This window comes from Equus asinus, chromosome 18 (genome assembly GCF_041296235.1).
Source record: "Equus asinus isolate D_3611 breed Donkey chromosome 18, EquAss-T2T_v2, whole genome shotgun sequence".
NCBI lineage: Eukaryota > Metazoa > Chordata > Mammalia > Perissodactyla > Equidae > Equus > Equus asinus.
In genome coordinates, this window is record NC_091807.1 from 34470208 (window position 1) to 34485741 (window position 15534).

The following is a 15534-nucleotide window of genomic DNA, read 5'->3' on the forward strand; positions in this document are numbered from 1 at the left end:
CCACATCCCACTGGTCCTCTTTCACGCATTTCAGGTGCACCCTCATCTGGCTCTCCGAGGCACCCAGCTCGTTTGCTGTACCAGCTCCTGGCTGCTTTCGTCCACTTTGCCCCAACCTAAGGTCTGCCCCATGAGGCCTTTGTGTGATTGTTCTAAAATGCTAATCTGTTTAAAAACTTTAAGTGCTGCTCCATCATCCACAGGAAAACCCAAGTGGGACACTGGTCCTTCTGTGACCTGACTCTTGCCTCTGTGCCCAGCTATCTGCAGTCTTGCTGCCCCGGCTCCTTGCTGCTGTCATCAATGCTCTGTTCTTCCCCCAGCCCGCCATGTCCTCACACCTCTGTCCTTCCCATGCTGGTCTTGGGTCCTGGGTCCTGGCCCTCACATTCCCCTCAGCTGTCTGGTGGAACCTCTGCATCCTTTGGGTGCATTTATGGTGCACGCCCACGTTGGAAGTCCATGGAAGGAGAGTCTTGCTGGGCATGCGCCTCCAGCTGCAGTACTTGTCAGGCGGCCTCTGAAAGAGCGCATTTCTCTGTGCTGTAGCTGAGTCTCCTGCCTCCTTTGCCCCAAAACGTTCACATGGTGTGGGCAGGAACCTCGTTTTCTTATCTTTCCATGCCTTAACACAATGCCGGTTATAATAGCGGGTCCATAAGGAGGGGATAAATGATTAAAAAACCATTGTGCTTTCACGGAGCTAATTTAATGTGTGGGGATTGTAATTGGTTCTCCTCATTTCATTTGACACTAGGACATTTCAAATCTGGGCTAAATTTGAGCCATTTCTTTAATCATAGGAGGAATTCCCTCTACATCGAAGGAGACAGCCAAGACCTGAGACAGCAGACAGGTCCTTGGTTCTGGGCAGGGGGAGGAGCCAGGACCCACTCCCTCTGCCCTGACTAGGAAAGGACCACCCTGGAGCTCCTCAGGGTACAGCTGCCCTTCTGCTGTTTGTTTGAAAATGATGGTGAGTAACTCCTCTTTCTCATGTAGATGTATTATGTGGTGATAACCACAGGGACGGCCTGGGTAGGGTGACTGGTGGGGAAGGCTGGAAGGGATACTCTCTGGCTGGCAAAGGAAAAGCTTGGGCCATGCGTGCCCAAGAGAGACTGGACAGGTGACAACAGAATGCAACCGTCGTGCAGGGAATCAACTCCTCCCACAGCGATTCACAGTGAGCCAGGGTGGGGCACATGCACCTCAGGGGCCCACCATCTACCACTACAGTGATGCACTGCAAACATGCGACTGATGTGGAGAAGGAGGCAAAAGTGCCACTCCAGGAACCCCTGCAGAACCCTGGGCAGGGGGCCTCCAGAAGGGGCCTTGCAGCCGGGAGAAGGCATCAGAGCCAAGCCCCTCTACCTGTCCCACCCTTGCTACTCCATCACCAGGCATGAGGCCAGGTAGTTGATTATCATCCGCATCCTGAATTGACCTGTGTGGAGAGAATTCCTATGCTGCATTGGACACGTTCCCGGGCCTGCAGGATGACACATTAGCAGGCAATGACCACGAAGTAAATGACCTACAGAAATTGATGTAAGAACAGCCTACAAAGCTACCCCATCCAGACCATGATTCCAGAGCCCCGGGCTACTTGCACACCTCCTATTTGTCACCGATTTCGATTCAAGTGGCCAGGACAGAGCCCGCCTGCTCTGATATGTCACTTCTAATGACAGCACAGTGCAGGATTCGGTTTCCTTGTTTGGGTCACCATACATCTATTTATAGACAAGGTCAGGAGTCTCCACTTGGGTAAGGCTTTCAGTTCGATTTCGGTTAGCGGATGGGGTAATAAAGTGCTGGTTATTGACGGGCAAGCTCAGAGTAACTCCCTCCAGCGTGGGGCTTTTGGCTGTCCCTTTCTGGAGGTTTAAGGATGAAAATATCCACTTCCAAGATGCAAACAGAGATTAAAATGTCAGGGGGTGGTGGAAAAAAATCAATAGGCTTTGGAAGATTGAAAGTCCGCAGCCAGTAAATGCAAGCGTGCAGTTTACTAATTTTAGACCCTGTTCAACCTCCCTCTGTCTTCTCTTTGCTCCTTGCGATTTTCTTTCTTTCCTCCTCAATGGCTCCTTCTCTGACTCTTTTTTCATATACGTTTTTTCCTATGTACTTTTTTTTGTGTGTATTTTTGCTGTCTCTCTATTTCTTCCTCTGCATCTGTTTTTCTACCTTTTTCTGCTTTTTTCCCTTCCATATCACGTCCCCTTCTCCTTTCAACAATGTGACATAAAAATATTTTGAAGTATTATCTTGTGTTTATTAAATAAAGTTGTTTTTAGTTAAACATTTAAAAAACCTGTTACTATTTTTGTGTCTCTTGCTTGCCTTTTTAAAAAATAACTAAAATTGATTTTTTTGAGGTGGTTGATTAATGGAATGTGATAGAAAGAAATACTCCTCATCCTTGCTCTAGAAGTTGAAGAAGATACCCCATCCGCCTTATGGTACTTGAATAGCCATCGACAGCATTTGGACCCCATGGTGATTCAAGAATCGATATCAGTTCTAGTGAAACATAGAGACGTTCTAGTAATCAGATGGGTTTTGCTTGGCAGTTTAACAAGTAAAGTGTTTACTGGCTCTGGAAACCCATTCAGTGCACTGTGCCCTGGGCATTTGTGGTTCCGTTTATGTCCCTTTTCTCCAGTGGTCATGCATTTGCTATTCCCATCAAATTTATTGTGTAGTGATTATATGTTAATTCTTTGCTTAGCCTACTGATAGAATCTCCTTAATTGTGTTTATTTCCTTGTAGATTTCTTATGTACAATGAATGTATAGTTGTATATAACATTACTTATGAATTTACTTTTGATGAAACATTTATTCATGTTGACCACATGATTAATATTCCATAGCAAGCACCTAGAAGAATTATAGCACTTCTTATATTTTGTAATTTCTTTATCTTTGTAAGAATTGGTGAATTGAGATGTTGGGTCTGATTCCAAGGTCTGTTCTCACACTTTAAATTTCTTTGTGTGTTGAACGTGTCTATGTGATCTTTTCCATAAAGACAAAGCAAATTAAGAGAATTCTGTACCGTTTGATCTACCCAAGGGTTTGGAACTCAATTTTGACAGATTTTTATTAAGCCAATGGAGTCATACATCAAAGTCATTAGCATTCTTGCAGAGGCGAACCTGAAACCTAAACCCAACCAATCAGTAATCCAGTGACGGGCTCTGATTTAAATGCATCTGAATCCAATAGAGATGGAAAACTAAAATACCTTTATAGGAAATATTGACCAGTAGATCTCTTATAGTGCCCTTAATTCAATTAATACAATTCAGGTGAGTTAAAAAAATGTTCACTGAACTAGAATATCAATTTCTAACATGAGCCTTATTGTGAAAACTGTTAGCATCACAACTCACACGCAACACTATCTAGTTTAACCCATCCACACAGTCCAGACTCTATTCATTGACAATGATGCTAGGTTCCAAGCCATTGATCGTTCTAGCATTCAGAGAACCTGTGGGTTATTTGCACTGGTGACTTATGATTTAGAGATTAGAACTAAATCTGCTAATATGCTGTGGATTGTGAATTAGTTGGTGTTGTCCAGGTTAGCAGACATTTGGTCCATGCTAAAATGTCCTTGACATTTGGTCTTGTCCAAAATGTCCATGAGCATATTTGGTCCATGCCAAAATGTCCTTGATATCTGGTCATATTTGATCCTGTCCAAAAAGTCCCTGGAGACATTGGGTCCACACCTAAAGGTCCTTGATATTTGGCCTGTCCAAAACCATTTGTCATAGACTAAATATGCTTGTGGACATTTTGGACAGGACCAAATGTTAAAGACCTTTTGACATGGACCAAATGTCTGATGGATGCCTTGGACAGGACCAAGTGTCCTACAATGACAACACAAGCATGTCAGTTTTGCAATGGTATCGGCAACCTCACTATTTCATTCCAGGTCTGAGAAGAACGCATTGCATGACTCTAAGATCCTTTCCCTTACCTACACCATGGGGATGGCCCCACCAAGCACTCCATCTTTTTAATAATTCTATCTGAAATTTCTGAATTACACTTAAAAGGTTTAACAATGATAAACCACTTTTTCTTCTCTGTAGATTATCCAGCCTATGGAATATCTACACATAAAACTTCAGCTGACTTTGACAAGTCTCACAAGACAAGTTTGTGGAACCCAACCCCCAGGGCAGTGTTACAAACAAAATCCATTTGGATTCTTCAGCTCCATACTTTGGGTAACAATTTCAGGACAGAATTTGACCCCATACAAGATGAATTTTGAATAATGCATAACGTAACATCAACACAATGCGGTATGTGTTAAATAAACCTTGGCTATTGCAAGAGTGAAAGAGAGAGACTGGATAATCACAGGGGGATGTGGTTTTTGCAAGATTTTGCAGTTTTCCTTCAAAACCAAAAATAAAGAATAAATTTCAAGTTACTCACTCATGGATTCTGTCAACTTGGCCATCGTCATGTTTTCTTCTTTGTGCTTTTTCTGGAGATGAGAAGAAAAGACAATTATGTATAAAACACATCTTAGATATGAATTGACACAGTGGGACTGTCACAGCTCTCTCTCCCTTCTTTTTCCTACGTCAGAATTTGGTTATCAACGATGAAATGAATTTAAAAGTCTCACATTATAGCTACATGATTAGTCAGTCTCCAAAAACAGATTTTTAGGACATTAAAAAACTTGCCACTGGTCTTGGAAATGAGCGTTGTCACACTGATATTGGATATATATAATTGGTGACGCACGACCCGTTCTCAAAACCTCTTTGACACTGGATTTTTGACATCCATATGCCAATCTTTTACTCCCTATTTTCTCCTGTTGAAGCTTTTTCAGTATTTTTGGAGCTGACATTTTTGTCATCATTTGATTTCTTTTTCTCCTAAAAGCTAAATAGATTTTGTGCATTTTTCTTTGTCTTACTTTTGTGAGTTCCTGGAGTGTTTTGAAGGTCATCACTTTTGATGGGAGTATAACTTTTTCTATTTGGGGCAGAAAATATTTTGTTTCAATCAGTTTATAAGTTATAACCCACTGAGTTTGAGAGCCAGAATGATAGGTGCATATGTTGAATCTGTCCTAATTAAAAAATTACTTTGGACGTATTAAGAATAATGGTCATCTCTACTGAAAAGTTCTCTTCAATTTCTTTGGGTTCTTAACAGGTGTAGTAACTGAAACATTGGCCACTATTATTTTACTTTTTTTCAGCCTTATTGTTTTTTGATTATGAAATTAATACATGTTCACTACTCAAAAACTCAAAATATTAAAAAATTATAGATCAGAAAATACAGTTCTCTCATAATGCCACCCCCAGAGGAGACTACTGTTATATTTTGGTAAACAACTTTTTATTCCCATTTCTATACCTGTGAATAAATACAGAAAAGGAAGTATGATCCCAATTTTATAAATATAAGCATTTATACAGTAGGCCCCTTTCCTTAGTCAACTGTGGTCTGAAAAGAACTCTGTGTCACAATGGGTATGTCATCCACCTCTCTTGATCTCACCATGAAGGCATCGTATCACCTCATACCATCACAGGTAAGAAGGATGAGTATTGTACAATAAGATATTTTGCGAGAAAGAGAGAGAGACCACACTCACATAACCTTTATTACAGTATATTGTTACAGTTCTATTTTGTTATTAGTTATCATTGTTAATCTCTTACTGTGCCTAATTGATAAATTAAACTTTATCGTAGGTATCTATGTATAGGAAAAAACATAGTCTATATAGGATTTGGTTCTATCTGCAGTTTCAGGCATCCACTGGGGCTCTTGGCATGTTCCCTTATTGCTAAGCAGGGACTACTGTGCTCTACGTACAATTTTTTTTTCAAGAAAGGATCCTCCCTGAGCTAACAGCTGGTGCCAATCTTCCACTTTTTTTTTCTCCCCAAAGCCCCAGGGCATGGTTATATATCCTAGTTATAAGTCCTTCTCGTTCTTTTATGTGAGCCGCTGCCACAGCATGGCTACTGACAGACGAGGGGAGTGGTTCTGTGGCCGGGAACTGAACCCTGGCAGCTGAAGCAGTGAGAATGCCGAACTGTAACCACTAGGCCATCAGGGCTGGCTCTACATACAATTTTATAAGCTGCTCTTTCACTTAATACCATGTCATCCATCTTTCTTTGTCACTAGAGGTAGAATATATCATCACTTTTTTAAAGACTGCATGGCATTCAGCACGGGTTATACGTAATTTCCTTAACCAGATTCCATTTAATTTGCTTACATATTTCCACTGTTTTATAAAACGTGGTGATGAGCATCATTGAACTCCCATCTTTGTGCAGTTGTCCTGTTAACTGAGGATAAATCTTAGGGTTAGGCACGATTTGGTCAAAAAGTAGGAATATTAAATATTTTGACACACATTGCTCAGCTGTTGCTCCTGAAGTTTGGATCCAAAAGTGTATAAAAGTGTGTATTTCCTTACATTCTTGCCAACCTGCCAATCGCATTAGTGTTTTTTCTCCCTCAATCTTTGCCAAACCGATATGCAAAAAACCGGAATCTTCTTATTTTATGCTGTCATTTTCCTTTCTCTGACCTTTTGTGTATGAACAACCACAGCAATCCTTCACATGTCGTCAGTATGTCATCGACTCTTAGTTTCCTGATGCTGTGCTCCAGCTCCTCTGCCATCAATATTTCAGTTCTTAGAAGCCAAAGGTGGCATTTATTTTTCCCGTTGGCCACAGTATAGTGCTGAGCACGTTCCAGCAGCTTGGCTAGCACCTGAGTGGCTGTGTCATGGCTTGGGTGTTGAAGTACGGTTGACAAAATCATTATTCATCCTTCTCGTGCCACTATTCCCAAACTGAGAGAGTCTGCTCGGAGTGTCAACAGACAGCTTTGCACATCACAAGTCCACTGGATTTTCCCAAGCTCAGTATTTATTCATAGCAATGAAATCAAGGCGCTGCCTCTTACTTAAACTAATAATTGCCCTTGAGAACAGAAGGAGCCAAGGAACCATAATCTACCATTTAACCCATGATATTTAGCCTGCCATGTGGTTTATGTCAAGATGCAGAGAAACAGCAGGGCTATTGGAGAGGCTAAGAGTATAGCAGAGAAAATCAAACAGGCAAAGGGGAACTTATCATAGCAACAATAGTTCACAGGAGTGTGCACAGAGACTGCTTCAAAGATGAGTCGCCCCTAGTGGTTTGTGACAATTCAAGCACAGAAGCCACTCCATGGTGAGAAATCTGTGAAATACATTCCTGACCTGTGGGAACCTCGTTCTGTCTCTGCCTGCTCCATCATTGGCCCTCCACCTCACCTCTTAGCCTAGCTCTGCTGCTGGCTTAGCCCCTCTGGTTCCACTCTCTCTCCTTGTCTGTGACTTACTTCCCTTTCAGTCTCTGGTTCTGCGCTTATCAGTCCTCACTCTGGATCACAGACTCTGATCATTCTCCTCTGATGGCCCCAGTCATGAGATTCTCCAAGTCACATGCTCCCAGATTACAGCATTATATCCTTACAAAGCCTTGTCAAGCTTGTCCATCTTCTTGTGTGTGTGTCCCCTACTTTACCTCTTGTGACCCAAGGACCCTGCCACCTTTTGTACCCTAGTCACGCTGGTGGGTGGTCCTTGCAGCTATTTTTATTCAGATGTGTTGAGTACCCTAGTCCTGGAGAAATCACATACAGCCTGTATCAGCATTTTTCTCTTCCCCATAGTTAAGTGAAAATTTCTGACATTGAAGGGGATTTTTAAGGGGGAGGGGCCCTTAAAAATCCTAAATTTGGCTCTCTTAGTTTGATTCATATATCTCACAACTTATGGTGGAAATGGCACATGTTTTTCTGTAAGCAGTTTAGTCATTCTATGAGGTGCCTTTAAACTCCTTATGTCCTTCCCTCATTATCAGAAAGTTGAGGTTTGCAATCGCATGGCATGCGTCCCCGATAAAGCATTTACATGCCATTCTCAATCCCAAGAAAATTCTCCTCCTTTTTCTGAAGCCAAGAGTTTCCTCCAAAGTAAATTTGCTGGTTATTGGATTTAAAGTACTGAGAAGAGACTTAGAATTATAGCATATTAAACCTGGAAGAGATTCTTTTAGAGATGTCAAGTCCAACCCTACAGGGATGCAGTTGATGAAACTGAAGCCCATGCCAGGAAAGGAATTTCCACCAAGCTGGTCTCTTCCTCTTATCAACAACCTCTACTCTGCCAGAAACCTCAGGGTCCACTGTACATAAGCATATTGAGACAGGACTTCTCATACAGCAATCCTGGTGCTGTTGGAGTTTCCCAGATTTGCCTTCTCTGTGTTCCTTCTTCAAGCAGTCTCACGCACAGCAACGTTTCTAATTTCCACAAACGGCTGATGACTTCCTAATTTGTATCTCCAGCTCTGACCTCTCCATTGACCTCCTGCTGTCAACTGGACTGCGCCACCCAGATGCTCAATGGGTGTTCCAAAGCAACATGTTCAAAGCTAATTTCTATTCCTGACACACTTTCCACCGGTCCCCCTGCCCAAGCCGCTCACACCTGGGCTTCCTCTTCCGTTCTCTGTCTTTAGTATATGGGATCACCACACACACTGTGCCTAAGCCAGAAATGTGGGACACCTCACCTCCTTTTTCTTTCTCACTTCCGATATTTCACGTATTTTAAATCTGACCTCCCTTAGCTGTGGTCTTTTAAAGGGACTATTGATGTTGCTTCTACTTGCCTCCAGTCTTACCCGCAACACTGAGGAGTTATCTTGAAATGACCCTGGGGGATCCATCTAAAATGCAAACTTGACCTAGGCATCCCCTGTTTGAAATCTTTCAGTCCCTCTCTAGCAAGTAAGCATGTGATCCTTGTCTTTTGGCCAGGGCTGGTTATCTGAATGGCTCTGTCTTTTTCACTCACACCCTGGTTACAGGTATCTTCCTGCCTGGCAACCACCGTTCCCTCTGCCTAAACATCCCTATTTCTATTTCCTCCTTGTGCTCCAAATTCACCTCTAAGAACTCTGCTGGATACCACTCAGTCTCTGCAGTTTTACCCGGCTCTTCCTGACCATCTTTCCTGAGTTTTATGTCTAGATGTGTTCATACTCCAATGTGTCCATATATTACACTGCATCATTTATTATGGGTGTACCCTTTTCCAAGACCTTCGGAAAAGCCAAGTCCTGCCTCCCAGTTGCCTCATCTGGGGGCTCCCATTGACACCACCATCATGGCTGGGAAGCAGTGCCTGGTAGACCAGAGGTCTCTGCCACTGAAAAGCCCCATGGGCCTGAATGAGAAATTTTACTTTTTTTGGCGAGTTTCCCGGTCCGTTCGTTTCAGACATGGTTTGCTGTTTGCTGAGGGGCCACCAGCAATAGTCAGTCACAGGAAGAGGCTGCCTGTACACTCTTAGTTTGGGAGAAAGTGTGAGTAGTGGTGATATTTTAAGATGAAAAAGACTTGTTTGCTTCAAGAACTTTCACTAAGAAATATCTTTCTTCCGGGTGCCAAGGGTTTTGATGTTTGAGATAATCAACTTGTTTTCTCTTTGCAAAATAAAAAGAAAAACCAAGAATATGGGACTCTCACCAGTCTGGAGAAAGGAGCTTACTTTGACCTGAGAATTTGTCGTTCTTATTTCCTCTGTCTGTGCTGCTTAGATGTTATTATTATTTTGAGAGAGAGCAAGAGACAGAGAAGTCTAGAGGATGGGAAGTCTGGAAGGAAGCCGTGTCTAGAAGGGTTTTGTCTCAGCCTTACCACTTCTTTATCACATACTAACTGACTTCTGGGAGCTTCAGTTTGCTTATCTGTAAAGTGGGATAGATGGTGTCTATCTGTATCCTCTCATTCACAGGCTTGTTGTGAGGAACAAATGAGAAAATGTGGACTAATACACTCAAGTGTTACATCTGTGTGCATGTGTGTGTTTGTAATCATTATTCTCTTTGGCTGCTGTGTGGGGGCTAAGGGCTACAGCCTGTTCTTGCTATTCAAGGGCAAATACTGACTTCTGGCATTTGTGTCAAAAATAACAGAGCAATTTCCCCTGAATCTAAGATGACCCAAGGCTGCCTGCCTCCCCGAGGACTACTCATCATGAGTGTCAACAGCTTGTGACCAGGTACTGCACACTCCCATTTCCAACATCCTCTATCAGAATACAAGCTTCTGGAACCTTGGCATGCCTCTTGGAAGAGCTGGGTTCTTTTGCTCTAGGAGGCTCTCCACTTATAATTAATGGGATAAGAGAAAAATTCAAAGTTTGGGGGAATCGTGATGACATGTTTGAGCAAAACATGCCCACAGACGCTGAACACAATCCTAACTGCCTTGTTAAAATCAGATTGAACTCCTTGGGTAGAGCATTAACCCTTGGGGCAGTGGGTATTTCATTTTCATATCGTCTGACTGTCTTCTCTCTACCATGTCTGGGAATGTAAATAACCGCTCAGTGGTTTCCTTGGGGGGTGTGTGTGTGTGTGATTTATGTCCACACTCTGTTTCAGGTAAAGAGAGGGTGGCTTTCTGTTGGGACCATGGCAGATATATACTTCTCGCTGACTGTCTGAAATGACAGAGGAATTTTTAATGAGGGCAATTGTAACAGTCTGACTGTGGCTCAGAGCTAGGACTAAGATACTCTGTGTGTTTGTGTGTTATAGAGAGAGAGAGAGAAAGAAGGAGAGAGAGGGATTCATGACTGCAAGACTTCTAGAGAGCATGGAGGAGGTGCTTTTGTGCTGCGTGGGGCTCCCTCCCACACAGAGGGCAGGAGCTGGTGGGGCTGAGTGAGGTCTGCACATTTGGCACTGTGGCTGCCATACTGTCTGCTCCCCAGAAGTGGGCTTTGAAGGATGAGGAGAAAACTCATCATAGTTGATGTATTTCAAACCAGTCATATTTGCATCTCGGATATTTTTATCTCTCTAAAATGTGTGTTTATATTCATCAGAAAACTGCTTTTTTTCAAGTTACAACCATTTAAAGAACATTTATATAATGTTGGAAGTGAAAATTTTGTGAACTTAGATCCTCAATTGGACTTCACCTCGCAATTCTCCCACAGGGGACCCCTAGTCTCCCACCTTGTTCTTAGGGTTCTCTACAAATGGGCCAGCTGTGGCCCTTTTCCTCTTTCCTGACACGATGCCATAGCAGGTCACCTGAGGGCTGACTGAAAAGGAAAATGCCACATCCTCAGATGGCCAATCAAGTAAGTGTTCCTATAATATGGCGCCATATATATTGTCTTGAGTTGTTGCTGAAAAATATAGGCCGGGGGATTTAAGATCCACTGATCAGCTTTTTGCCTAATGAAAAACTAATGGAAATGAGTGGTCAGCATGCAAGTATGGTATGAGAAAATGAAAATAGCAATCTCTAACATTTATTATAGCCTGGCACTATAAATGCATTACTAGACTATCTAATTTAATTCTCACAATGGCCTATGAAATAGGTAGTGTCATCTCCATTTTGCAGATGGAAAAATGGAGGTACAGAGAGGTTGAGCAAATTGCTCCAGGTCACAAAGCTGGTAAGGAGTAGAGTTGGGTGTCAAATTCATGGAAGTTCTAACTCGTGGAACCAGAGAAGCCTCACAGAGGAAGAAGTGCAATGTGTGAAGAAGTGAAGGAGGGTGATGGGGGAAGGGAGAGGCAAGCAGAATATTCCAGGCGGAGAAGCAGCACATGTAGAGGTGGGGAACTTTGGTGCCTGAGGAACAGCAGGTGTCAGGTGGGCTGAGGCAAGTGTGAGAAGAGTGGCAGAGGGCTAGCTCAGAAAATCAAGGCATAAACTGTGGAAGGCTATGCGCCAGGCTGAGCTGCTCAGGAGGGAGACTGGGACTGGAGCTGGGGTGATGTCTGAAGCTGTGGGAAGAAGAAGGGGGCCAAGGCCTGAAGCTGAGTGAGCACCTTGGGGAAACCCAGAGAGTGTGCTCTCTCCTGGAAGCCAAGGGACATGGCAGTTTGAAGAATGAAGAACTTGCCCATCAGAATGTGGTCCAATTTTACATAGGATAGGTACTTCTTATCCTTGGTTTACTCAGTGAAAGACTCTCAAGGTGATCTGAAGTTTTCACAGTTTTGGGTAAAAATGTCTGAAGGGGAGTGTTTGAAGGAGAAGGTGAAATTCTCACTGGGCAGGCCATGCAGGATGCTCTTGGTGATATGGCCTCCTTGGCAAAGGGCTGAGAGGCGCCGCCTCACCCAGACCCCATTTGTAAGGTCTGTTATGTACACATCACCAGCTTTCTTCCCTATAATGCCCAACTGTGGCCACGCTGACCTGACTAGGGAGGGTCCTGATGCACTGAGGATGTCTTACAAAAACAAATTAAATCAGGTTCAAGGTTGCACTTATCCTAACATCTCCTCAGTTCACCTGTGCTTCAGGATGAGTCTTAGATGAGAGGAAAGGGTTTGGAGCATCTCCCTGGGTGCTTTCTTGGAAGCAAGTTGAGCACACCAACTTCTCCTGTCAAGAGGAATAGGCTGCAGGTCTAAGAGTTAGAAAACTGCTGGATCACAGGGCTGCAGAATTTCTCCAAACCCCACCTCTGCATGTGTCCTCCCCTGCTCGAAACCCCATGGACTATGCTCTAGACTCCTTGCATCAACATCCAGGCAATGTTTCATGAATGCCCAGTGTGGTTGGTTTCTTGGAATTTTGATGAGTGACTCATTCCTCCTTTCCTAGAGCTCCTGGAAATATCATAAAATATAGGACAAGCATTATCACCAAAGTCATATCAAAAAATTTCCTTTAAAGAAAGCATTGACCTAGACTGCCGAGAGGCACCGAGGATATCTGGGCAACTGAAGCATGCAGAGCCTGTTTATGCTACTGGCAACTATCAACAGATCTTTTCTGAGGCAGGCATTCCTGTTCCCAGGAGGCATCTGTGTTAGATTTGGCCCCTGGCGTCCCAGGACTCCATGGCAAAGTACTGAGTCTTGGAAGCAATGGGGAATCACCTCTCAGTCTCATTTCACTCAATTTATTGCCTCCCTTCCGGGCCAGCATCTCTCTGAGGCTCTTTTCTTGACTTCAGGGCTATCTTCCAGAAATCCTAAACCTTACCTGGCTGGTGCTTCTCCTACCTACTTTCCTCCAAGGCACAAGCTTTGCTAAACCCTCTCTGTTCACAAGAGGAAAGGAAGCAGATGACATATTATTTCCCTTCTTTTCGCTTTTCATCTCTGGTTTGCCCACAATCCAAGTTCTGGGCACATGATCTACACTTCCAGCTCTGCCCCATTTCATAGTAAGTCAGGAGCCTTCCCTTCAAGACCTGGCTTCCACCTACCTCTCCAGGCCCATTTCCCATCACTCCTTGCTTCTAAACTATGGTCCAGCCAAATGAGCCCCTTTGGTAACAGAACAAATTGCATTGCTCTGTCTCTCTTCCTCCCTTCTTCATCTGCAAAGTTAATTCCTACCTGTCTTTGAGAACTCAGTTCAGGTTTGACCTCCTGTTTAACATTGTCCCTGGCTACCCCTTTCCTAGTGACCATTTTCTCTGCACCCCAGCATCTGTGCAGACTTCTGTTGTAGGACTTGTCATTCTTGGAACCATGACTTCCAAAGTAACAGAGCAAGCCAGAGTCAATAGTCATGACAACATCAGGAATAATTGGAAAACTGAAAAAGATTAATCCCTTTGTTTCTCAAAGAATAAAAAACAAAATCCCCAAACATAACTAAAGAATGAATAGAATAAATAGAGTTTTCTTGAGCAGTCATGAGTTTCCTGACATAGGATGCTGACTGATCATTTGTCTAGAATGTTCCAGAAGGATTTCTGTTCCAGGCAGTATTGTAATGAAATGACCTGTAAGAATCCTTCTAAGATTTTTTCAGGGTCATAGTTCAAGGAAAAAAATCATCGATTCCTTTTGTTTTTGTTTATATGGAGGTTTTTTTATTCAATCAAAGGTGGGTGATGGGGGTAGCGGTGGAAGGGAACTGGGAATGATGATAAGGACAGACTGGCAAAATAACTAGTAACTGGTTAGTTGCTTTGACATATAAGAGATGTTTAGAAAATAATCACTTGACCCAGCAGGTTGATCCTATTTGAAGAAGTCACTTAGTTCCAATGGTTAGATTGGTATGGTCACTGGAATGCCTTATGTTTGTCTAATGATGCAATGTGGTATTAGGGAGCCCTGTGCAAAGGTACTGTGGCAGGCTTTTGGTTCCCCAGAGAAACAATTTCTCAGTACCCAAGACTTTCTTGCCTTTTAACTTCTGCCTATAGTTTCCATTGGCAGGAATGAATCTGCTTCCTCCCCTAGGGCTGTGTTGTGTTGCCCTGAGACAATTTGTCATGTTCTCCCTCAAGAACTGGTTGAGTTGTAGCAAAGAGCAAGGGACTTGTTCATTTGTTCTTATGCATGCAAGAAGGATATAAGGGACAAGGACATGTGGTTCCTCATCCTCTCATCTGTGTCAACAGTTATTAAAGATACTAAGTCAGAGGAATCTTTTCAAAGTGTTATTTTGCAAAATTCCATTTCATAACCAAATGTGACATTTACTGGGCTGGAGAATGAGGAACATTTATTGATAGAAATCACATCATTTTCATGTGCTTCTTGCCACATATTTTCAGGTTGAACTCCTATTTGGGCAGAGGAGTGAGGGAAGAGAAGGTGACCCCTTCATTAGGTACCTCACAACTGATTCTCAGCAGCACAGATGTCTGATAAGGAAGAAAAACACCATTCCCATCTCCTTTTTATGTTGTTCTTTTATCTCTTCTTTCTCTCTATCTAAAATTAATTTCCTGACTTCAGCTTCTGGGAAGATGAAATAGATGTACTTTTCTCTATTCCTCCCACTAAGTACAACTAAAAATCCTTAGACTTTATATATAAAACAAACATGAAGAGTAGAGAGAAGAAGGCAGACCAATCAGGGACCTTGGGACCTGAAGAACAACATGGTGGTGGGTTCCTTGTTTTTTTGCTTCTTATATCCCAGACTGGATACTGGAGAAGCTGGTAACTTGGAAATGTCAATGTGTACAGACAAAAACTCTAGCCAAAGGACAAGGAAAGAGGCAGCCTAGGAAGACAAAAAACTTTTAGACAATAACCACTCTACTCCAGCCAAACACTACAGAAAAAACTTCAACGCCACCCCAAGAGCAGAGGATGAGTGGGGAGCCTAGACTACCACCCTTGCCAGCCTGTAACAAAGCACCCCAAACCTCCTGCCATGGTGGTGTCAGAGAAAACAGAGCAGGGAGCCCAGATTTTCATCCTTGCTGAGAGGTAACGAGCCCTCCCAGAGACATGGGAAGCCTGGACTTCTCTCCAAATTCAGCAGTAATGACGCAGCCCTCCCCAATGCCTCAGGGTAGTGTTAGAAGAATGTTAGTGTAGAGTCAAGATTTCCACTACCGCTCAGCAGTAAAAATGCCACTCCCTCAAAGTGTAGTGGAGACCACATGGGAAGCATTAACAAGATGCTCCTCTTGTCCTAGCCAGGATGGTT

General features: G+C 43.1%; 1 protein-coding gene across 3 annotated transcripts in view; it reads right to left on the minus strand.

Moving 5' to 3' along the window:
- The window catches only part of KCNJ6 (potassium inwardly rectifying channel subfamily J member 6), a 296583-nt gene that overhangs the window by 221590 nt on the left and 59459 nt on the right, over positions 1–15534 (minus strand). For all 3 annotated transcript variants that reach the window (XM_070488863.1, XM_014862033.3, XM_070488862.1), the window contains exon 2: positions 4474–4525. In XM_070488863.1, the coding sequence (XP_070344964.1) occupies positions 4474–4504 (31 nt within the window). In that variant the 5' untranslated portion in view covers positions 4505–4525. The remainder of the gene's footprint in view (positions 1–4473; positions 4526–15534) is intronic.